Here is a 24288-nt window from a genome sequence, read left to right as displayed (position 1 = left end):
GTAGACATAATAAAGTAATGAAAATAATTTTAAAACCTAATAACGGAATGAGAGGAAATAATAACAGAAGAATAATAAAGCGGTAGACCTGAGTTCAACCATACCCATGGTTTCATTAGATGTTTATGGGCTAAACACTCTAATGAAAAGGCAGAGATTGTCAATAAAGTTAAATGTCATCATCAGACCAGAGAATGGGGACGGATGTAGGCCTGATAATTATGGTAAAGGGGCTGAAACAGCTTACTGGTTGTTAAAACATCAGAATACTTCCATACCACTTGCTAACTAGCCTGAGTGCCCGCTCCATCTCAAACCCGGGCGCCGTTCCCAAGAGCCTGCACCCCTACCACCTCGCTTCTCAAAGGCTCATGCCTGAGGCAGGACAGGGACCCACGGAGACCACTGTCCCTGGTGATCCGGCATTTCCAGCGCGGTACTGAGTGGCACTATTTCAAACATCAACCCCTGGAATGAAGGCCACAGTTTGAAACCAGGGATTACAATAGCGTCGCTCAGGCTCACTCCAGCCTCAGTACGCGATTCACTTCGGTAGTTCGCTTCCTGCGCGTGTTTGGAAGAGTGTCCTAATTCACACTGGAAAAGAGTTGGAAACAATAACAATTTTGTTTTCCATGAACCATCCACTTTGCAATGCCGGGATATACTTCAATTCAACAAAGGCATGTGGAGAAATGTTATTCTGAGGCTTACACACACACGCACACAAATTTTAAATTAAACAAGTAATAATTTGACAGCACGAAGAAATGCAGCAATGATCTCCAGCAGGTTTGAATTGGGGAACAAAGGGCTGACCGGCGTGGCTCAGTTGATTGGGCATCATCTTGCAAAGCAAAAGGTCACTGGTTTGCTTCCCGGTCAGGGCACATTGCCTGGGTTGTGGGTTCAGTCCCTGGTCAGGACACGTACAAGAAGCAATCGATAGGTGTTTCTCTTATACAGAGATGTTTCTCTCCTTTTCTTTCTTCCGTCCTCTAAAAATAAATAAATAAAATATTTAAAAATAAATACATAAGCTGGGGAGTATACCTTGACATGTCTTTTGATTTAAAACATTTTCTGTAATAGCTTTGCGCAGTGGCAGTATCGTAGCCAATGAGGTTCATCCGAGGCATGATTATTGCTAATTAAAAATGTTCCTATAATACTGTTTGCATTACAGCTTTTTAAATACTTAAGACCATATAAAAACTTAATTAAACGTGTGAAATGCTGAGGGCCGTACAGACTATAACTGTGTGCTCCACGAGCGAGTGTGTTGCAGGTGTGTGCACGTGCGTGTGTGTTTGTGCTGTGAGTGAGCACGCATGGAGCGCCTGGCTCTTTTACACGTGTCGTCTTGTAAGTCCTCACTCCCGTTGGTAGGGGGAAGGGACACAGATGACGGCCTCGTGTCCCAGCCTGTGCTCTCTGCCGGGGCCCCGTCGGTTCAGCCTGCCAGCCAGGCCCACACCCCGCTCCCAGTGACTCTGGAGGCCCCTGTATCTGAGCACAGAAAGGTCAGAGACAGGGCTTTAGAGACACCCGTGGGTACCTCCTGGGTGACCGCAGAGACCAGCCGGTTTGGGGCTGACACCTTTCTAAACATAGCATGGGGCAAGGACTGACATCCCGTTCGTCACCAAAGCCACTTACTTATCCACCCAGACGGACCCACACGCCAACGGGAGCCGCATATAGCCACCTTCAAAGGTCCCAGAGTGGCTGCAGTGCCCAGGGGGAGGGAGGGCGTGACCCTGTGGCCTGAGGCCTCTTGACCAGAGAGGGATCTCTGGAGTGCGACATTTAGAGGCCGCGGGCTCTGGGTTCAAACCGCTCGCACTCCTCTGAGCCTCTTTTGTTCCCTTTGGAAAAAGGGAGCTAGCACTGTCCTGTTTCTAAGAAGTGGGGCCCGCTGCGGGGGCTGAGACCTGGAACTGCCCCTCCCCAGCCCACCCGTGGCCTCTCAAGCTTCGCAGAGGGTCTTGGCGGAGGCCGGGGTGGGGGGGGCATGTGCAAAACTGCGGGAGCGCTGAGACGTGGTTCCCATTAAACTCCCCACGTGCTGTGGGTCTTGAGGCGAGTCACTCCCCTTTTCTGAGCCTCATTTCTGGGGGCCACCACTTGTCCTCCCAGATCTACTTGAGCCACTGGTCCCTAGTGCCCAAACAAAACAGGCTTCCTCGTGAGCCTGGTTGGTCTTTATTGTGGTCTAATCACCGCAGAGTCCACCCAGTCCGGGGTCCCCCGAAGGGCTGGGAGCCTCCTCTGCAGGGCGACACAGAGAAAGCCCTGCCTCTCGTTTCCACCAGAGGCCCAGCAGCCCCCATGCTGCCCTGAGGCTCCTGTCAATGCAAATTAGCTCGATCCAGGTGGCACAGAATAAATGCTTCTCCAGACTTCTCGCTTTTTCAAAGAGAAGCCGAAAAGGGCAGTGCTTAATCCGGCACTGTGACTTGGCATTGGTGGCACCTCGGGGCCCCCAGGGAAGATGTCTAGGGGCAGAAGCCCCTTCCTAGAGCTCCTTCAGTCAGAGGGCAGAGCTAACAGCCATGTCCCCCAAGGCTTCCTACCTGTCTGTCCCAGTGCCACCAGGATGCAGAGAGAGGGGATACAGCATTTTGGATACAGGGGGACCCCCGGCCCCACCCTCCTTAGGCAACAGTGCTGGGGCTGGGGGGTAGTTCAGGGCGAGCACAGGTCCTTTTGGTCCTGAACAGGCCCTGTGTGCTGTGCTCAGCTGCCGAGACTTTGTACCCTGAGGTGATGCGCCGCCCTTAGGGGCCGCGCACGCGGCTTTGGAGTCAGAGATGCCTATATTTGCATTGTATCTCCGTCTGCCATTAGTGTGCGACTTGGGTCGAGTGTGCCTCTCCCCAGCCTCAGTTTCTGCATCTGTGAAATGGGAGGATACTTCCTACTGTACGGGGTTGTTGGGAGGCTTGAATAAATGATTCGTGGAAGACTCCTGGGGCACGTCCAAGCTCTCAACAAATGGCAGCCTCAATGGTGAGGGTGACAATGAGGAAGAGGAAGGTGGCGATGTTCCTCTGGAGGTGGTTTGGGAAGCTGGCCCTCCTCTGTCCGCGGGAGCCGTGGGGGCCGCCTCTCCTCTCCCTGCCAACGCTGCTCTTTGCCATCAGCGACATCTGGCTCTCTGCCCTGGATGTGTATTAGGAGTGATTATGTGTCCCTTTAAATTCTGGGAGCTGTCGCTAACGGGTGCCGAGGCTTATTTGCTCTGCGGATTTCAGCTCCGGCGCAGCTCCTACCTCTCTCTCCTGAGAGGGCCAGGGAGGCAGAGACACCTGCTCAGTGTTTAATTTCCATGGAAAGCGTGCTTCCTGGGAAGGAGCCTGTTTGAAGTGCTCTGGATTGGATGGAAATGAGTCCCACGAGGCAGCCCCCAACATAGACCCTGGGCTCTCCCTACCCAGAGACCAGGAGAAAGAGAAGTCCTTTCTGAAGCATAATCAAATTGGTTGGAAATTAGGGTGGAGAAAAAAAGAGGATGAGCTCGACCTGGGGGTGAGGACAGCGTGGGGCTCCCGTCACACGCGGGTCACGTTCTGGTTGAATACTGGGGGTACGTTTCCTAACCTCTCTGTAAAAGGAGAAGCCGAGTACCTCACTGCATCCCCAGCGCACACACGAGCTGGGGAGATTAGATGTGCTAGAAAATGTTGGACCCAAAATGCAATGGTGGATGATGTCACAACCACCTGGAACAACTATGAAGCTAAGGACAAGACGCCCTCTTCTTGGCACTCCTCTCCCAACTCCGTGGCTTGCTGTGGGGGTCCCTCGCAGCTGTGTGTGCACTCTCCAGCCCGGCCTCCCAGCTCTGTCCTGGGGCAGCTGTCCCCTGACCATCCGCAGGACCAGGGATACACATACCAGGTGTGGAGCTCACCTGCGCAGGGATAGACTCAAACAAGGGACAGACGCCAGCCCTCAATGGCCATTTGGGCAAGACTTCAGGAGTCCCAGGTACCCAGAGCACCCCTAGAAATGGGGTGCAGGCTCTGGGTAGGCACTGCTCCCTGACCGCACGGACGCCTGCAGGCTCCTCACCTGGTGGGGTGGGTGCGGCTGCAGGGCGCACAGAGCCAGGCCCTCTGAGTGGCCAATACAAGGGAGTCCTCTTGCCCAGGTCTCTGCGTAATACTGTATCGGGAGCTGGGGAGGAGACAGGTAAATGGCTGCTGTCAGTTCCTACCAGGGCAGGGGCAGAAGGCATAGCTATTTTGGAGGGTAATTTTGCAGTAGCTACTGAAATTTCAAGTGCACATGGATCCTACGACCTAGAAATTACACCTCTTCATGGCTACCCCAGGAAAAAATGCCACTGTACCTAAAGAGGTGCATGCAGAGATGGTTGTACAATGTGACTTATGCATGTTGAAAAACTAGAAACACCCTAAATGTCCATGGGGGGGGGGTCTAATTAAATCACAGCATGACCCTACCATAGGACACAGCACAGCCATTGAAAAGAATAACGTAGTTCTCTATGTTCTCACAAGGGACAATCATGGAGAACATTGATGGGCAGAAAGAAACATGGTACTTTGAGTCGATTTTATAGCAAATCAAAACAAAATGTCAGCATATATATATTTCTATAGGTACCTGCACATGTGTGTGAACACCCAGGGACTTACTGGATTAATTTACAACATGCGATGCCAGAGATTGTCTCTGAGAGTGGAGTAGGGGACAAGACTGGGGGACAGTGGTCCAAGGAGCTTCGATCTAATCTCTAACAAGCGTATCTGCATATACCTACAGGTAGTCGCACGCTCCTTGTGTAATTCAAATTTAATCTGTATTTTAGCTAAGTGGACGCTTCATTGAAACCCATCTTTGTTCCCTACCCTTTCCTCTTTGGAGGATGTGACAAGTTTCAGAAGCATTTCTCACCCACTCTTGTAAGTCAGGAGAGACAAAAAAAGCCCCATTTTACAGAAGGGAAAAACGAGGTTCAGTACACGTTCTGATTGAGCGTCTCCAGACCCCTCCTGGGGAGGACTCTACAGGAGCATTAGCGAGTGGTAAGAAAAACATCTAACTTCTTTAATGAGGTAGAAAAAGAGAAACTCATATTCTCCTTATGATCTCTCCTTCGCTGATGAAATAGGAGAATCTGTGGGGTGATTGTGGAGTCATAGGGTGTGCAGGTAGAAGAGGGTATGGGGAAATAAATGGTAATGGAAGAAAGGCAATCAAAAGGAGCTATATTTTAAAAATAAATATGATCACCTGAGTGTCCTGCCTCTGCTCAGGTCTCTACCTGGAATCCCTGCTTCACTCCACTTGTTTTCGTCCTTCCCAGCTTGGCTCAATCTCACCTCCTCCAGGAAGCCCTCCCTAACTGCCTGCACCCAATCCACCTCTCCTTCCTTTCCTTCTTCTAGTTTAGCTACAACTAGCCCTTTGTATCCATGACGGGGTGGGGGCGGTGGCGGGGAGGGTTTATTATGCACCTATGGTATGCTAACAGTATAAGAAAGAAGTTTAAAAGGCACATGAAATATTTAGGAAACGGCTAAATGTTAAACTACATTGTACTGAGAGCAAGTGAGTCAAAGCCCATTTGGAAACCTCACCAGTCCAAAGCACAACTCTGAGGCATGGTTGCCTTATCCATACATTTTTACTGAGCAGAGGGTCCCACGCAATCTGACTTAGGGCTTAATTTCTCTCACTTGACAAACAGTTCTAACAATCTCCACGATGTGGTTTCCAAATCTAGAGAAGCAACACAAATTAGAACGAGGACAGAGGTGGCGTTGCAGCAGGGTGTACATCAGGAAACAGAAATGACAGCCCACATCCTGACAGGAAAATGAGAGAGAAACACTAAAAAGCAGACAGGAGGCTTGCAAAAAACAAACAAAAAAAAAATCAGAGCGCCTTGGGACATTCAGTGCAAGGACAGACAGTCCTCGCTACCTCGGTAGGTCTTGAACACAGTCTCGATGCATTAAGCACAGAACAGTAATAAATATTCATATTTAAGCCAATCTTTATAAAAGGTTAAATAATGCTTAGAGTGCTTGAAGAAAATAAGGACGCATATGATCTGTTTTAGAAAAATCTCCCATGGAAAATAAATTTAGATAAGAAAACGTTGTGTACAGAAAGCCGAACCTTCAATTACTGAAAAATTTAAACGTGCGGAAAAGTTCTGTTGTCCCATGATTCTGGGTAACTGAGGCGGGACCGGTTACAGTTTATTGCTCTGTGAGTGCCAGTCTATTTCTGACCTGTGTGGGCTTACTCCCTCTCTGATTGGACATCCAAGCTTTGTGCTCATCCTAATGGCCCGATGGCCCGATGGCCCTAGCACAGGCTTGGCCCAGTGGCAGACGATGCCGGCCTGACTGCAGGCTCACAGCGGACTTCACACTCCTGGCTCCTGTCCGGCCCTGAACCTTGCACGCAGATCTAAGACTCTGTTGGGACAGGAGCTGGGGAAAAGCATCGGAAATAGGTGAGGATAAACCCAAGTGTTAGGCATCTGTGGTCTGAATTACCAAGCCTGAGAAGAGGCAGGAGGTGGTGTGTAGACATGAAAGAGATGCGGTGGCAGAAACCCAGACCCCAGACCGTTGAATGTCAGACAGCCACAAGCCCGTGGTGAACAGTAGATTTGATGTGGCAAAGAGGGTTCATTTGGTTTGTGAACTGCAATCATTGGCTAATGTCTGTTGGCGTACGAAGATTCAGAGGTCGGGTCCAGACTCAGGGAGAAAGATTGTTGTGAGTGATTGGCTATCCATTATTGATGTCTGCCACAGGTGCAGAATGAGAAAGGGGCAGTGAGCATGCCAAAGGTTTGCTGTCCCTGCCCCCGTCCTATGCCCTCATTACACAGATGAGATGGTGGCGGTCCAGAGAAGAGGGGAATGTGCCCAAAGTCACCCAGCAAGAAGGGAGGAGGTGGTTTAGAACTGTGCTGTCAGAGTGCTAGCTGCCAGTCACTTGTCTGCTGAGCACTCGAAATGTCCTCGGTCCAAGTTAAGATATACGTATAATTATAACACACGCATTAGATTTTGAAGACTTAACATGAAAAAAGAATCTAAGATTTCATTAACACTTATACTGATTACATGTTGAAATGATAGTCATTTGGACATACTGACTTGGAAAAAAATTATATTACCAAGCTAATTTCACCTGTTTCATTTTACTTTTTAAAAATGTGGCTGCTAGAGAATTGAAAATCATGTACATGGCTCACATGACACTTCTATTAAACAGGGCAGTTTAGAACGAAACAAAGGTAGTCTGCCGGGCAGAGCGGGGCAAGCGACGAGGGACTCATTATCCTAATCTAGAAGGTTGTCCTGGGGGAGGGCAAGACCCCAAAATGTTTTGGTAAATTCATGGGTCTTGGTCCAATTTTGTCTTCTTAAGATGATAAAAAATACTGGAACAAATTGATAGACCACCTTAGAAGTTAAAGCCGCTCCCATGTCTCCACCTCACATGGTCCCACCTACTACGGCACCTTCTTGCCCTCAGCCCTCTGTGCTTGCTCACCTCCACACCTCAACTCAGAGCAAGCAGGGTGGCCCCTCACAGCCCCATCCTACGGCGGCACCGAGAGGCTAGGTTACGTCCCGCGCTCACCGAAGGCCGGAGTCTGTGTTCCTTCTGCCATGTGGGTGGGAGGGAGAAAGACCCCCTCAGCCGGTGCCTATTTTGAGGGCCAGGCTAGGCCAAAAGAATTGGAATTGTTCTCCTGAAAGACTCTGAATGGAATGCAGCCTTGCAGTAAACCATAATCAAAACCTGACTTGGCAAGGCAGCGGGGAAGGGCCCCTCCTGCTAGTCCTTAATTCGAACTTCCCTTGGGAGGGAGCTGGGGCATGGCCGGGCCTGCATGCGGCTGCTGGTGCTGCCGGGCGCAAGCCCTGGGTGGCTTTCTCTGGGCCTCAGTGTCCCTGCCTCTGCAGGGAGGAGGGTTGAGGTGACTTTATTCAGCCTGTCCAGCCTCTCCAGTCCCCAAAACCTGCTCTGTTTCAAAGCCACTGACCCCTGAACACTTGATAGGCTCCCATCTAAGGCTAATGGAAGGGAGGTAGTAGAGATCTGGGAAGAGTGGGGGTGACAGTACTCGGCTGCCCTGGCTCTGGGGCCGCTGTGCGTGGTTGTGCGGGCTGTGCCCTGCACCACAGCAGCCCTGGCAAAGCTCCTGTGAGGAGAGACGCAGCCTCCACTCCCTTCTCCCAGCTGAACGCCTGGTGTGAAACCGCATTTGCCCTGACAAAGCTTCGCCTCTGCTAACGGCACACAGACACTCCACGAGCCAGCAAGGGCTCCTTGTGTTCCCCTCTCATGGCACACTCCCTCCCGAAATGATTCCACCTGACATTTCTTGTCAACATGCAAACGATCGGCCCCAACGTAGCGTGCACTTACGGAATCGGTACATCTCGTGACTCGCAGCAAGAGAAAGCGTGCGCGCCGGCTCTGACCGTGGAGCCACAGGCAGCCAGGGACCAGGGGCACGTGTGGCTGCATGCAGGAGCCCAGAAACCAGGCCGGTGACCACGGGGCCATCTCTGGACCGGGCTTGGACAGTTTCATGGTCCAGAAGCCACTCTACCACCAGCTCCCTGTGTAACTTAGGATAAGAAGTGACTGTGCCTGTCCAGGCACTTTCTCTCCCTGAGCCTCCGTTTCCTCATCCATAAGTGGGGGTCCCAGGCAGGTGGACGTGACGGCACAAGGGGGGCCACAGAGCACTGCCATGGTAACTGACGTGCACAACAGGGCACGCAGGAGCTCAGCTCTTCCCTGCCCTGTCCCCTGGCCTTGCACACGCGGCCACCTTCATTTTTGCCCTGGGGACCTCCCCACTCCACGGAAGCCCTGCAATGCTGTCCACCTGTGAAGCTCAGCTTCCTGATGATAAGACGCAGGGGTGGAGGGTGGCGAGACACACGCTCCAAGTTGTCTAAGGAACTGTCTGCCCCATTTACGCTGAACGTGAGGGCCTCCTGCTGTGGCCCAGATGCAGCGAGGGAGTTTGAAGAGGCTGAAGCTTGTCCTTGCTGCTTGGGAACCGGCCCAGCTGAGGGGACAGAGAACAGGCCTCAGAACCCTGAAGAGAAGATGGCCTGGCCAGATGCGGGGAGGGCTCCCCCAGCCAAGGCTCCCTGCCTCGGCCACACCCTGGCCCTGCTCTGGTGTCACCAGGTGTCACCAGGCCAGGATGTTTCTTCATGTCTCAGCCCTGTGGACATGTCCATGATCTTCAGGCTCTACCATGGTCATCGAGCCCTTGGTTCACTCCAGTGGCCCCTTGTCTGCGGTGCCAGGGCTGATGAGGGGCAGCTGTGCCCATTCAGGCACAATTGGAGGCCCGGGAGGGTCCTGGCTCTCAGATTCAAGGCCAAGGCCAAGCGAGCGCTTGTCTGAGTTTTAATCAGCTGCCATCTGAGGCGCTCGGATCATGTGGATCATGCAAGGTGACGGCTGACCCAGCCACTTTCTGTAATTGGGATCACGTACCCTGTTGGTGTCTGCGGAGGAGGCGCCGGGGCACAAAAGCCCTGCCAAGGCCTGGCCCCTCGACTCCCCAGGAGTATAGGGGGCCTGGGCTACCTCCACTTACTAGCCGGGACCCCCGCCCCTCCCCTACCTGTAGCCCAGTGTAGCCTCCTGGCCTTAGCTGCCAGGCCCACGTGCTGGTGAGGGGGGGTGGGTGGGGCCGAGCTGGAACCCCACTCCTCCCCCGCCCAACGCAGTCCTCTCTCTTCCTTGGCCCCTCCTCCCACCCCTGGCACTCTTAGCACAGACACCGGCAAGAGTCGGATATGCCTGGGACTCTAACCCTACTGTACCACTTACTGGCTGAAGGCAAGTCCCAAGCCTCCCTGAGCCTCAGCACCTGCATCTGAAAAATAGGCATCTTTAGACCCCCCAGCCAGTGTGGCTGAGAAGATTGAAAGAGATGACGGGTCCTGGCTGATGTGGCTCAGTTGGTTGGAGCGTCATCCTCTAAACCAAAAGGTTTCAGGTTCAATCCCCAGTCTAAGGCTCATGTCTAGGGTGCAAGTTCGATCCCTGGACGGGGCACGTATGGGAGACAACTGACAGATGTTTTCTTGTCACATCACTGTTTCTCTCTCTCCCCCATCCTCTCTCTCTAAAACCAATAAACATTTTAAAACATTTTTAAAAAGAGATGATGGATATACATTATCTGTCTGGCTCGAGAAATGTCCCTGCTCCACACTCGCTCCTGCATAAAATGGGGAAAATAATGCCAACCCACCCAACTCCCTAACTTAGAAACCAGTGTTCATGTTCTCTGTATGCGAATGTCTCATTATGTCAATAATGAACATTGACGTTCATAACGTTAGTCAGGGTCCTGTGAGAGCTGAACACACCGTGTCCGGCACTGTGCTAAATAAACACCTTTCCTTGCGTTGTCTGCTTGAATCCTCCCGTGAGCTCGATCCAGGGGGCGCACCTGTAATCAGGAGACGGCGGCACAGACAAGGTGAGGAACGCGCTCAGGATCGCGAGGACAGAGCGGCCTAGGGCTGAAGCCGGGCCTGACCCAGGACCTGCACTCTTGACCGCCGAGTCCCGCTGCCCTCGTGGGCAGTGCGCTATTTTTACGGAGGCCCCGGGACCCAGCCTCATGCCCTGTCCTCTGCCTTGCCCCTGAGGTCCTGGTTCAGCCCAGATGTCAACCACGGTTGCCCATGATGCCCATCTCAGAGCCAGTGCACCGAGGTGCTGGCAGAGGGCAAGGCGGACACTCTTGGGACGGCCACAGCGATCCACCAGCACGCCCTCCGCTGACCCCTGCCTCTCCCCCCAACATATCCCACGGGTCCCAACAAAGGCTCACTCCGGCACCCCGCACGAGGGCGGGGAGCCAGCCACAGCCACCCTGCACCCTGCCTCTCCCCATCACAGGGGGCGCTGCTGGGTCCAGCCGTGCTGGGCAAGGTCCGGGGAGGGGATGTGTCTTGTTCCCATAGATACCACACTACTCTGCCTGGCATCCACTGCGCCTGAAAGGACGGGAAGGATTTTAGCATTTTACAGATGCTGAAAACTTAGTGGAGGGAAAAAAATTCAGGTGAGTGAGGAAGCCCAGGGCATTCCTGGAGATCGGTGAAGTCTGGAGAGGGATGTAATATGAATGAGGCTGGTACCTAACAGCCCAGAATGCTAAACACCTCACCTGCACCACAAAGGCGTCTCGACTTCACTCCGTGCAGAACCGTGGGGACTGTGCCACGGGAGACTGACACCCGCAGTGATGACTTGTAGGAAGGGAACGTGGCTTGCTGGGAGGGGGGTTCGTTCACCGCTTGCACAGACTTTTATTGAGCACCTACTATGTTTGGTGAAGACTGACGATGTCTTCACACCAGAGGAGCCTGCATTCAAAGGGGAAAACGCACCCCGAACTGGGGTGGCTGGGAGGGTCAGATGGGCTCTCCAGAGGGTTCGATTGTCTTTCTCCCACTTTCCAGTTCCTCCTCAGCTCATGCAAAGTCGTCCTCCACCTGGCCCTACTGGTTGCAGACACTGCCCCGGGAACAGGTCGCCTTCTACCTTGGCAGCTCCAAGACCCTCTGAGCCACAGAGGACCCCCACCCGCCTTCAGGGTTCTGGCTGCTTCCCTCTGCCTCCGGGCTCCTTTGCGAATACGCTGGTTCCTTGCCTGTTGCCTGTGCCCAGTTCCTACTTGCCAGTATCTTTTTCTTAATTGTGGTAAAATACATGTAACATAAAATTTACCACTTTGACAGTTATTAAGGACACAGTCCGGCGATGTTAAGTGTACTCACGTTGCTGTGTAACCCATCTCCAGAACTCTTTCATATGCTCTAAACGACAACTCCCCATTTCCCTCCCTCCCCGACCCTCAGCCCCTGGCAACCACCATTCTCCTTTCTGTCTCTGAGTTTGATGGCTCTGGGGACCTCATAGCAGTGGAATCGTACAGTATCTGTCTCTGTGTGACTGGCCAAGTTTCATCTATGTTGTAGCATGTGTCAGAATCCCCTTGCTTTGTAAGAGCGAACAACCTAATATCCCATGGATGGAAATACCACAGTCTGTTTATCCCTTCCTCCCTCAATAGACACTTGGGTGGTTCACACCTGTTAGCTACGATGAATAACGCTGCTATCTCTCCGAGGGTCTGCTTTCAATTCTTTTGGATTTATGTCTAGAAATGGTATTTGTATTTCTAATTTTTTCATGAATGCTTGCCAGCATTTTAAGTTGAACCAATTTAGTATAAAAATGCACAATTTACCATCTCCAAAGAGCACGTGCAACAGGTTGAAGATCCACCCCTCCCCTGTGGACCAAACGAACAGGTCAGACAAGTCGGAGGCTTTGCTTTTCAGGCTAAAGCCCCCAGGAGGAGCTGCTGCCTGCCCCTAACAGGGAAGGACAATTTGCAAACAATGGTTAAAGCCTCTGCTCACTCAACCAGTGACAAGGACAATCATTTGTTGCTTCAGGCAGCATTGACTGGTGATGTCTGTATGTGAAGACTGGGGAAGTTTCAGGAGCAATTCAACTGGATGGACCTGAATCAAAGTTAACCGGCTCTAATGACCAGCAAATAAATAGCACTCGATTAACCTTGTCAGGGTCCTGTAGCCCAGTGTTTCCCCACTGTTGACATTTGGGGGCCAGGTAACATTTATCAGGGGTCCGGGGAAATGCTGTCCTCGCACTGAATGATGCTGAGTGGCATCCCTGGCCTCTGCCTTTTTGATCCCAACAACTCTCCGGTTGATTCCAGTAAGACCTTTCTTCTGATGTTACAACCAAAGATGTCTCCAGATAGCGCCAGTGTCCTCCGGGGCTGGCGGTGCAGAATGGCCCTTGATTGAGACCCACTGCTGTGTCCAGAGCACCCTTTGTCATGGGCTGCAGTGGGCACTGTGATGGCTGGGTGACAGTAAGACCACATACGTCTGAACTAAATCCAGCTGGTTATGGCCTGCTCACAACACTCACAGAGAGAACGCTGACAAGGGCCGCAACGGTCGGGGCGGGGGCGAGGCCGGGGGCGGGGGGTATCCGCTGAAGTTTCCTCTGGGGCTGCACTTGAAAATGGACTTGAGAGCCAAACCCATGCACAAGACTGCAGGGGGCAGATTTGGCCTTCAGAACAAAACCAGCTTTCCAGAGGCTGTGCATGCAAATTGCCACTGCTAAGCGCTAGTTAGAAACGATAGCAAATTCTTCTTTGCTGCTCCTGAGAGCAGGTCTTCATCACAGCCTCCTTTGCTCCCTATGTGAATTGAAATAAATAAGCCTGGATTTCAGTTACACCCCAGGAAGGGTGCTGTCCCCGCTATGGGGTGCAGGAGGCCATGCTGACCCTCCCATCAATCTTCCATGTACCCGCCCTGGCCTCAGCACACACGCTAACAGGGGAGCAGTGGGGCTCTCAGAGGGGCCTCTCTATTCTCATTTCAGCCCATGTTCTCAGCACTGAGAAATCTCTACAGCTGTTCAAACCCACTACCTGAGGTTTAGCTGCGCCAGGTCCCAAGTTTGTGGCTAGTCCTGGCTTGGTCTACGCTGCAGACCACGGGGCGTCGCCCTTAATGCTGAACCCTGTGCCACCCAACTGCCAGAGCTGGGTGCTCTGGGCTGGGCCACCACCGCTGACAGTACCATGGCCTCAGTTCCCGCGGGGGACAGCACAGAGAGTCCTGTCTCCCATTCACACCAGCCACCAGCTGCTGGGTGGGCCAGCAGTTGGACTCCAGTAGACGAAGCCACTTTATAAAGTCCTCAGGAGAGGCGGGCACCCTCCCCGACCCGGGACATGGGGTCGGGTGGAAGGGGCACTGGAGTGGGGAGGCTGGAGTCGGACGCCAAAGGGACCGTTCGTTAAACTTGCATCTGCACAGGCGTTAAGAGCACAGACTCTGCCCTGCCAGGCTCTAAGCTCAAAACCTAGTATGGCCACTGTGCCTCCTTGCGCAGGTCACTTCACCCTCCACACCTCAGATTCTTCACCTGTAAGTGGGGCTGATGATAGACCCGATCCCATAGGATTTTGTGAGGACTCGGTCTGCATAGGGAAAGCACTAGAAAGCTCTCCGGCATTCAAGACGCAGCATGTAAGTCTTTCTTACTGCAATGTAGCCTCCAGCAAGGCATTTGAAGTTCCCCGAGCCTCAGTTTCCCACTGTGTCAGGCAGAAGCAATAATGTCTTCTGAAGAGGGAAAATCAAATAAGAAAATGCATCCGACACATGGAGTCCAGTGCCTGGCACATAGCAGGTGTTCGGTAATTGGCAGGAGTTATTGTTATTGACAAAATCATGTCCCCAGCTTCTAATGCCTCTTCCTTGTCACTGCGTTGTTTCCTCTCGCTCTTCTGTGTTGGCGGAGCCGAGGGGTGCTTTCAGTCGCCGTTACTCCTTTCCATCAAAGAGGCCATGCAAGGGGACAGCTGTCTGTCAGATCAGTATGCTGTGTGAGCCCAGAGGTTGTTGATACTTCCCCCCCAACCTCCTTGGCACTTCCTATCCGGTGACAATTTCCATGAAAAGCAATTATGGCCGCTGAGCAGTTAATTAGAGAATGGCTCCATTTTCCTCTTCCAGCTGTGCAAATGTCGCAGCTGGTTTCCCATCCCTGAACACAGCGAATTCTCAGGAGGCAATCTGCCCATTGCTGGGGCGGGGACGGTACCTTCTGTCAACGTTGAGAGGCTTCCAGCCGCTCCCTCCCGCGGGGGCATGGCTCGGTCTCTAACTTGCTGGGTGACCCTGGGCCAACACTTAATCTCTCTGAGCTTCAATTTCTTTAGAGAAAGACTAATAACATGAGATCTGCAACACTCTGTTAGGACTTACAGGAGCCAAAACAAAGCAAGGGCATGGCCCCTCTGCTGTTACTCAGAGGAGGGTGAACCGGCCTGGAATTCAAGGGATGTGGGTTCTCACCCAGGCTGTGTGACCTCAGACAAGCCACCCCACCTGCCCAGAACTTGTATTGCACGTCTGTAAAATAGGCATTACACACATGAATCAGTTGTTTGTGTTCCTAGCTATTTATACCCTGCCTGCTTCCAAAAAGGATTTGAGACAGCTTGTAATCAGATGCTGTGAAAATAGACATGGAAAATCAAAGACCATGAGGAAGGAGGAGGAAGAGGCCAATATACCAGCCACATGGACCAACATAGTTTCTGTGGTTAATCTGACCCTTTTTGCCTTGGATCCCAGGAAGCTCGGGGCTAAATTTATTACTCCGGAATTGCACAATCCAGACAATTACCTGTTTAAAAGAAAATCCACTCTTACCCGTTGTTCAAGGGACACAACCTTTTTCCTGGAATTAAATTCTGAAAATAATCAACAAAGATACCAAGCCTTGGAAAATGGTCTATAAATGTTAGTCTCTACACTGATTCACTCAATAACTATTTCTTGTGCAGATGCCAGGCGTTGAGAATGTTGGGGACAAGGGGTGGACAAGCTAACAAAGTAGCTGCCCTCACAAAGTATATTTTGGTGAATGAAAACACATGATATGTAATAAACAACACCAAGTAAACAAGAAAAGATGAGAAAATGTGTAGCTCTGAAAATGGCAGGGTAGGGGGTAGAGAAGGTGATGATGCTACCTTGGAAGGTCAAAGAAGTGTCTTTGTGAAAGTAACTTGGAGCCGAGAGCTAAATGGCAAGAAAACAGAAGCCTTGACCAAGTTTCAGGAGAGACAATATTGCAAGCAGAACAAACAGCAAGTGCCAATGTCCTGGGCACAGGGGAGAACTTGGCACATTAGGGAAAATGCAAGAAGTGTGACAAGGCATAAGATAAGGGTATGTGACAAGAGCTGAGAAGCTAGATTGTGGAAATCAGAAGGTTTCACTCTGGGCTTTGCACTCCGATCACATAGGGGGCTCTTCGAATCATACCGCGCTCCAGGCCCATCCCTAGTGCTTCTGATGTAACTGGTCCAAGGTGGGCTCTAGACCACAGCATGTTTCCAAAGCTCCCCAAGTGATTCTGCAGAGCACCAGGGTGAGACCAGTGGGGAGCCATCAAGAAATCTACCCGATGTGATGGAATCCACAGAAGGATTTTTAAAGTCTTCTTTGCTGTTGGGTAGAGTATGGATCTAAGTAGGGCCAGAGTGGAAGAAGGGGCAAGGTATGCTTAGGGATCCAAGAATATGCAGGGCAAGTAGTTTTGGGGGACCTCCACTTATATAAGTAATTTGAGTCATGCCAAATCAATGAGTTGGCACCATTCAAGTGGCCAGAAGTAACAAGATCGTATGACAGAAATACAGCACCAGCTGGCATGAGTAACCTGCTTGCCACGCAGCTCTCCTGGAGCTGCAGCCAGGCCACGGGCCCCAGGAGGAGCCACAGATGTGAGTTCAGGAGCTCCCTGGGGTGTCTGGTCCACCCAATATGTGGGATGGTTAGGAGTAGAGGATTGGATCTTTGTCTAAAAAAGTCCCTGTCTAGATTCAGAGTGTCTAGTGGCACTGCTGGCCCTAGGTGCTTCCAGACACCAGGAGAGGACTTAACTTTACAAACTGGCAAGAAAATGACTCTGAAGTGTAGGACCCACTGAGGCCTAGGGCCCGAAACAGGTGTAAGGATGGCATCGGGAGGGGAGAGATGAAGGCAGACGGGGCAAAGGTAGTGGCAGAGCATGGGAAAAAGTGGCTTCACCCAGGGACCTAGAATACACTATGGAGGCAGAGCGGTTCTTGCGAGCAGAATTTACGACCACAGTAGTCACCAGGGCTGTTGACAAATACTTGGCTTCCTAGTTTGGGGGACTCATGATACAATCCCACTCCTTGCTTTGGCCAGTATAATAGGAGGGAAGTGACATGTCATTTTGAACAGATGCTTTGAGATGACTCATAGGTTGCAATGCTTTCCTCTTTACCTCTGTGAGATGGAGCCTCCATGAAGGGGTCCCCAGGGTGGCCATGTTGAACAGATGCATCCCCACCCCTCTGTGGACATGGCACATGGGTGGAAAAACCAGCTTTGTTGTTGGAAGTCTCTGAGACTTGCGGCTGGGTAGATATTTGTTACTGCAGCATAACCAAGCTCATCCTGACTGATGCTGTGACTTTTGAGCACCAGAGGCTGGGGTTTCAGCTATAGTTTCCTCCTGTCCTTGGCCCACTGAGGGGGAAGCCTTCCCAGCCTTACCTGGGACAGAGATAAGGACATTGGGCAGCCATGTTCTGGGCCTTCGGTGGTCCCTGGAAAGGAAGCAGACCAGTAGAAAACACGTGCATGGCCCCCTGCAAGCTGGCCAGCCCCAGGCTCCCCAGCCCCACCCTGGCTGTGGGTTCATTAGATGAAAGTGCTATCACCTGTCAGACAAACTGCTAGAACTGTGATAAATTAATGATCAAATGGTACAGTCGGCGCAGCTACTGTACTGGCTCGGCTAGTTACAAGCGCTTAAAAAATGCAGCCAGCATTAAAAAAAAATCAAGTGTTAAAGGAAAATGTCACCAGCTTTTCAAAAAGGATCTCTTTTAAAATGACCACAGACGGCTTGGTTTCAGGGTCTGTATTTGATTCCTGTTGCTTATATTTTGTTTTATTGTTCACAAGGAAAAAGGGGTAGGGAGTGGAGTGCAGAGAGGGCAAAGGGGGGCTTGGAATCTCTGGTGATTTTTACCAGCCTCCGGCCCTGCGGAGCCTCTGACAGGGAATTCGCCCCTTTGATAAACACGGGGAGGTTCTTCCCAGAGCCTGGCTGGAGTGATGTCTGGGCAGCAATTACTATACAAATATAGTAGTGTCAGTTATTTTGTACCGACATCCTTGCTTTCCTCTTTCATTTATTCATCCTGATAGCTCCAGAAGATGGATGTCAACGTCCCCATTTGTCAGACAAGAAAACCTCCGAAACTTACCGTGGTTAATATTCTTCGCATGCTGGCTACATATTCTTTACATTTACATACCAATGCCACCAAAGCCCTGAATAGATTCCAGTGCGACTTCCCTTTTAGAGGAGAGAAAAGGGAGGACCAGAGAGGTTAAACGACTTGCCCACAATCACACAGCCGATAAACGGTAATAGGAGGAACTCCACTGCGGCTTCTGGCTCCTGGGACCCCAGAATCTCATTCCTGAGGGCTTCTGTGGTGGGGAGAGGGGGAAATTTCCAAAAAAGAAAGAGGAAAAAGACTGATTTTGACTTAAGATCCAAAGCTGGATTCCCAGTCATGGTGGGTTCTTGTTACATAAATGTATATAGGTTTCCTCTGTGAGTGAATCAGCCCCGCCTGGCCCTTCCACCTACGGTTTTATGAGCTTAATTTATTCTTTTTAATATAAAATCTCATTACCTGAACATGATACCACCACTTCCACTTTATCTTTGATATAAGAACAGAGAGAAACCTAAATCAAACCTTTAAATAAAGTCTATAATCATGCTGCACTTCCACTTGCTTTTCAAATTTCTAAACAAAATTAAGCTGGAATACCTTGAGGAGAGGAGTGCGGAGAGGGAAGTGGAGTCCGAGGGGGGAGACCGCGCACGTGGCTTTCCTGGGCGGCCACGGGGGATGTGATTACTCAGGAAGAAGAACTCGATCTGCCTGATGCTTGGCTCCTGCTATTCTCTGGCTCCCCGGCCCGGGTTTGGAGAGGAAATCAGAAGAAATCCGCCCCCAAACCTGTGTGTGCCTGGGATTGATCTCAAAAAGCCATTTGCCTCACCTTGATGTAGTTTTCAAGGCATTTCCTATCCAGCCGTTAATTTTCATAAAGGGGAAATCGACGATTAGTTTAAAGAAACATAGTCGGGGGTTTTTAGTCCCCAGGAGCCTGGGGTGGGCAAGTCGAGACTGGGGCGCAGCGGGAGGGAGTATCTTGGCCGCTACAGGTGGCAGGGGTTCCCGGGAGAAGGGAACTTCCCAGGCTCGGGAGGCAAAGAAGGGGTTAGTTGCCCACTGAAAAGAGCCATAGCCTGAGTGTCTGAGGGGTGGAAGGGAAGAGGCAGCGAGTCCCACTGAGGTCCACAGCTGCTTGGAAGGGCCAGTGGGGACAAGCTTGCTCCTGGGAAGGCAGTGGTGCTTCTTAGCAGGTCACCTGGCCCCCCGGCTCACTTTGTTGGGAGGAAGGCCCAGCCTCCCGAAAGTTGGCCTCTAGTCTACAGTCACACAAGTTCTACCTGAGTGTTGGTCCCAGGAGCAGAAAAATGTCACGGAGGAGGGTGCAGTTTGGGCTAGAAGTTGGCCTGGGCACCAGAACCCAGAGGTTTGAGTTTCAACTCTGCTGCTTGCCTGTCAGGTAACCCTGGGCAAGGCCAAGGCAGTGCTCTGGGCCTCCCTCAGTTTCCCCATCTGTAAAATGGAGATGAACTGTCCCCACTGCACATAAAATTAAAACAGCCTATGGGAAAGTGCCCGGCCCTGTTCAATCTGAGCACAGAACAGCTGGATCCCTTCTTTTCTTTCTTTAGAACATCACTGATCCTGACACTTGGCCACAGTCTCTCCTCCTCCAGGAAGACTTTCTTGATTCTTGATAATGGACCTAACACATTCCTGGTTTGAACACATAGCACATTGCGATAAGGGTAACTAAGAATAGTATCGATATCATTAGTGCCATTCTCCAAGCAGCTCAGATGCCAACGACGGTGTGTGCACATGTGTGTTTATGTTAGTCTCATGCAGGTGATGTTTTTCATTGAAGTATGGTAGACAAACAGAAACATAAACATATGAAAATGCACAACTCCAAGGATTTTCCCAAAGCAAACACGCCTGTGTCATCAGCTTCCAGATAAGACACAGAGCACGACTGGTCCCTCGGAAGAGTCCCCTGGGCCCCTCCCCAGAAGCAGCGTCTCTTGGAGGACTCACTAGAGTGGATGAAACGCAGGAAGATGCCAGTAGGACTGTCAGTTGTACCTGCGCGGGTGGGGTAGATGGATGAGGCCGGAGAGACTGTAATGACAAGCCGCACTGATGTTCCCCAGGGACATGCCCACACATTGAGGCTGCGAGGCGCCCCCTTTCTGTCTCCGGGCCTTGATTTCCCCTTCCACACGGGGTTGCAGTTGGCTGAGATAACCTCTTGCAGCTCTAAGGATGGATTTAGTCATTCATTGACTTAAGTATTTGTTGAGCACCTACTATGTGCCAGGCCCTGTTCTAGGGACTTGAGATACAGTGGTAAACAAAAGAGATACCCTGGCACGCTCTTGCAAATTCTACATTCTAGCAGGGAGGAATGGACAATAAGCAATGCAAAGAATAAGTAAGTAATTACGTACGATTCTGTGATTCCGGGGGAGTGCCCCAGCCAGAAGAGACGTGGCAGCCGCCCCGTACCACGGTTGTCTCCCTTCTCCACGGCCCACTGCTCTGCATCACGCCAGGCACAAGTGGCTTCAGATCTGATTTTCCTGAACCCTGTTCCCTGGAACGTGTGTGTCAGAGCCTTTCCCGAAGGAAATGAAGGTGCCAAGAGAGATTTGGCCATCTATATCATTTTTTCCAATTTGTCCTAATGAGGACAAAATATTTTCGACACACAAAAGGGAGAGAAATAGAAATGAACAAGCCGAGCTTGCAAGATAGACTTGAAGCTCTCCCGACCCGGCCCCGACTGCCCCGAGGTTTGGTTTCTTCTGTGGGGAGCTCTGGCCCTGCCGCCCCCCAGCCATACTCCGTGAATTCGAAGGAACCAGTTCCCCTTGCCCCTCGCACCTGTCATTTTCCTGACAATGAGCACTTTGCCTTAGGGGTCCCCTGCTTTCTGCCCAGGGAATGAGCTCATCAAATGCACGGAGGCCTTGGAGGAGGCTCTGTCTGCAGGATGACAGCCCTACCGCCTGCCCCTCTGCAGGCGGGGAGGCGCGAACGCGGGCTGAGCTGGGCGGGTGCGGCCTCGGCGCAGACCCCGCCTGGGCGGGGGAGGAGGGAAGGGAAGGTGGACAGAGGTCAGGGGAACCCAGGGCAAGGCTGACCTTAACTACCTTAGGGGGGAGCCAGCTGACAAAAATGGTCCTTGAGTAACAGGATCGGGGTAATACTCCAAATAGTTACTGAGCGCATCTCACGGACCCCCACGGGCTTTCTGGAGCACACTCCGGTGGCCCACGCTGCGTCAGGCTTTCCCTTTAATGGGCCAAATTGTGGAAAACAAGGATCCTAAGCAGGGCCTGGGGCCTTGAGGCGGGGAGGTACTCAGGGCGTTCCGATAACAGCTAACTGCCCGCTGGTTGAATACACTTTACTATTCTAACAGACAATGTGTCCTGGGCTGGAGCAGCAGAGACACGGGCCTTGCTGGCAAAGAGCCAACAATGGGCTTGGAGAAAGAACGTTAATGCAGGGCGCATGCCTGCGTCAAGAAACTTCTAGTCCATTCTGAGTTGTGAGGGTCCAGCTCTACTCAAAGAACAGGAAGAAAGGCAGTTTGTCGACCTACAAAGTGAAGTCAGGTGGCGAATGGGCATTGGTTAGGCGAAGGCCACTGTACTCCACACACGGATTTGTTGGAAACAGAGTGTTCTCTTAAAAAACTCTCATGAGCTGGCAAGATTTTTAAATGGCGGAATTTCCCATAGAAATCTGAGCGTCCAGTTTCTTTTAGAAAAACAGAATATGGGTCGGCAGTGAGCCCAGCGCCAGCCTCCCACGGTGCCTTGCGCAGTGTGGATGCTGCTCCCCACGATGGTGTGTGCCCTCAGGTCCCCGCAGGTCCTCTGCAACCCACTTTCCTCGTTTTCATCTCCTGCATGACCCTGAGTTTGCCACTCGCAAAAGTATGGAAAGAGCAGAGCATTTGAAGCCAGAAGATCTGGGCTAATATCTTAATCCTGTGCTTTTCAAGCTCAGATAATTTCTTGGAATTTCAGCCACTCCATCTGTAAAATGCTGATCATAATAATTTCTTCTTCAAGAGATCGTGCAAATCACTGAGAGGCAGGACCACAGAGGGGTAAAGAGCAGAGGCATCAGAATCAGACTGCATTTAAGTCCTGGATATGCCACCGCCTGACTGCATGACCTTGGACAAATCCCTTGACCTTCCTGTGCCTCATTTTTCTCATCTGTCAAATGGGTAAGATAAACGGTCAACTTGATAGGCTGTTCAAAGGATCCTGAGACAGCACGGATGGACCTGGGGAGTATTGTGTTAAGTGAAATAAGCCAGTCAGAGAAAGACAAATACCATAGGATCTCACTTACGCAAGTGGAATCTGATAGACAAAATAAACTAACAAAGTAGAAACAGACTCAAAGGTAGAGAGAACAGACTGATGGTCGCCTGAGGGGAGCGGGGCCGGGCGGCTGGGTGAAAATGGTGACGGGATTAAGAAGTACAGATTGGCAGTGACAGAAGAGCCGTGGGGATGTGACGTACAGCCTAGGGAATGTAGTCAACGATATTGTAATAACTAGGTACGGTGCCACGTGGGTGCTTAAAATATTGGGGGGATCCCTTTGTAAAGGAAAGGATTGTCTTACTACTTGACTATATACCTGACACTCATAGAAAATAATATGGAGTGTAAACGGTACCTAGAAAATAAAATAAAAAAAAAAATGAAATAAAGCAGTGGGTACTTGAGTAATTATCATTTGCTAAGACTGTGTGTGTGTGTGTGTGTGTGTGCGCGCGCGTGCGCGGGCGCACTGGAGGCCAAGATAGGGGCCCTGCCCTGGGCACCACCCCACCCCCCGCCATCCCCCCTCAGGGCAATCCTTTTGTAAGACCTTTGCCTGCTCCCTGGCTGCCTCCTCGTCCAGACCAGGGTTTCTCTAAGGCGTGAAGAGCCTGTGTCTCCTCTCCAGCTGCAGCCACAAAGCCGGTGCCGGGGAGTGCCTACTGGCTCCCCCTGATCAAGGTCTCTCAATCCTCACCCCGCCTGCTCTGTGGGCAGCTGAGAGGGGCCCTCTCTGTGGACACCAGGTGAGAATGACGGTCCCACATGGCCTTCCCCACACGGGATTCTCCCCAGTGATCTCCCCGTATGGGTCCGGGGGTTATGGCCTGGGGGGCTGGCGGAGACAGCCTTTTCCTACAGTGCTTTGCGGGGCCTGCCCTGTCTGATGGCTTCCACCCCAGCTCCTTCCAGGGTGCCTCTGAGTCATCTAGGAACCCAGAGCCGTAGTCCAGATGTGACGGAAGCCTATTTTTATCCGCTATTGATCTCTCCTGCCCAGAAGCCATCATTACCCTGGTGTAAAATGGCAGTTCCCAATGGCAGCAGCCTCCTGGCCTTTCTGGCCGATGGCTGCCAAGCAAATTGCTCCAAGCCACCAGGCGGGAAAACCAAAATAACTTTACGAGACAGCCGTCCGGGCACGGCCCTGCTGGGGCTCTCGGAAAAAAGCTAACTTTGAGTCTTTCTAACATTATCTGCAGCTTTTCTTGACTTGTCTTTTTTGAAACAAAGATGAAGCTAGTCTCTAATTGATCTGCGTCTGCAGTTCTCGGCCCTGCCTGGACGCTGGACCAAAACGTGGGGCCTTTGCCAGGGTTGGGCCTGGCGGGTGCTCCTTTCTCATGGGGCCCTTGGTGGCCCAGGGCTCTGGGCTCACAAAGGAGTCGCAGGGGTCTCTGTAGACCAGAGGGCAGCCGGGACTAAGGAAGAGGGGTGGCTTTTTCCCTCCACATTAAAGCCAACCCCCTTCTCCCTAATTCCCTGAAATCAACCCCGCTCTTCTCAGTGGGCAGAGGAACCACTCACCTCTCATGCACCCAGCACCGCCCTGCGGTGGGGGAGTCAGCAGGGCAGGCGCACAAACCCCCTTTCCCACGATGCAGGCAGCACAGCCGTGGAAGCAGGACAGCGTGAGTCCAGTCCCGCATGTGCTTGTAAATGGTTGACAGCCCACTTTCTGGGGGAGAGGATTAACCCTTATTCCGGGCATTTGCTGATTCCCATGGTGTAAATATTACTGCCACGGCTGATTTCAAGGCATCTGCAAGACTAAATGCTGCGCTGGGGAAAGAGGCGAGGAGCACACGACCAGCTCACAAGCTGTTACACACCAGCTCTGGCTGACCGCTGGCTCCAGCTGTACCACGTGCTCCTTGGCGGCCTCAGACAAGCTACTTAACCTCTCAGTGTCTCAGTTTCCTCAAGTGTAAAACAGGAATAATAGTAGTGCTGAGTTCTTAGGGTTAGTGCAAGATTTAAAAGGTAAATTCCTGGAAAACTCATAGAGCTGTGCCCGGTACATGGTAAGCAGTCAGTAAGCGTTGGGTGGAATTGCTTTTATGGGATTGTTAT

At 51.6% G+C, this 24288-nt stretch overlaps 1 protein-coding gene and 1 pseudogene across 1 annotated transcript in view; one reads left to right on the top strand and one right to left on the bottom strand.

The window, feature by feature from the left end:
* Positions 1–879: 879 nt before the first annotated feature.
* Positions 880–24288, bottom strand: part of IRX5 (iroquois homeobox 5) — a 68400-nt gene continuing 44991 nt past the window's right edge. Inside the window, exon 4 of the mRNA XM_054570244.1 lies at positions 880–998. Coding sequence (XP_054426219.1) covers positions 910–998 — 89 coding nt within the window. The 3' untranslated portion in view covers positions 880–909. The remainder of the gene's footprint in view (positions 999–24288) is intronic.
* On the top strand, positions 1091–1204 carry LOC129068239 (uncharacterized; annotated as a pseudogene).

Source organism: Pteronotus mesoamericanus, unplaced genomic scaffold (assembly GCF_021234165.1).
Source record: "Pteronotus mesoamericanus isolate MK-2021 breed Mesoamerican mustached bat unplaced genomic scaffold, CSHL_Meso_final contig_202, whole genome shotgun sequence".
Lineage (NCBI taxonomy): Eukaryota > Metazoa > Chordata > Mammalia > Chiroptera > Mormoopidae > Pteronotus > Pteronotus mesoamericanus.
The sequence above is the reverse complement of the archived record's forward strand: the minus strand, read 5'-3'. Positions and strand labels throughout refer to the sequence as shown.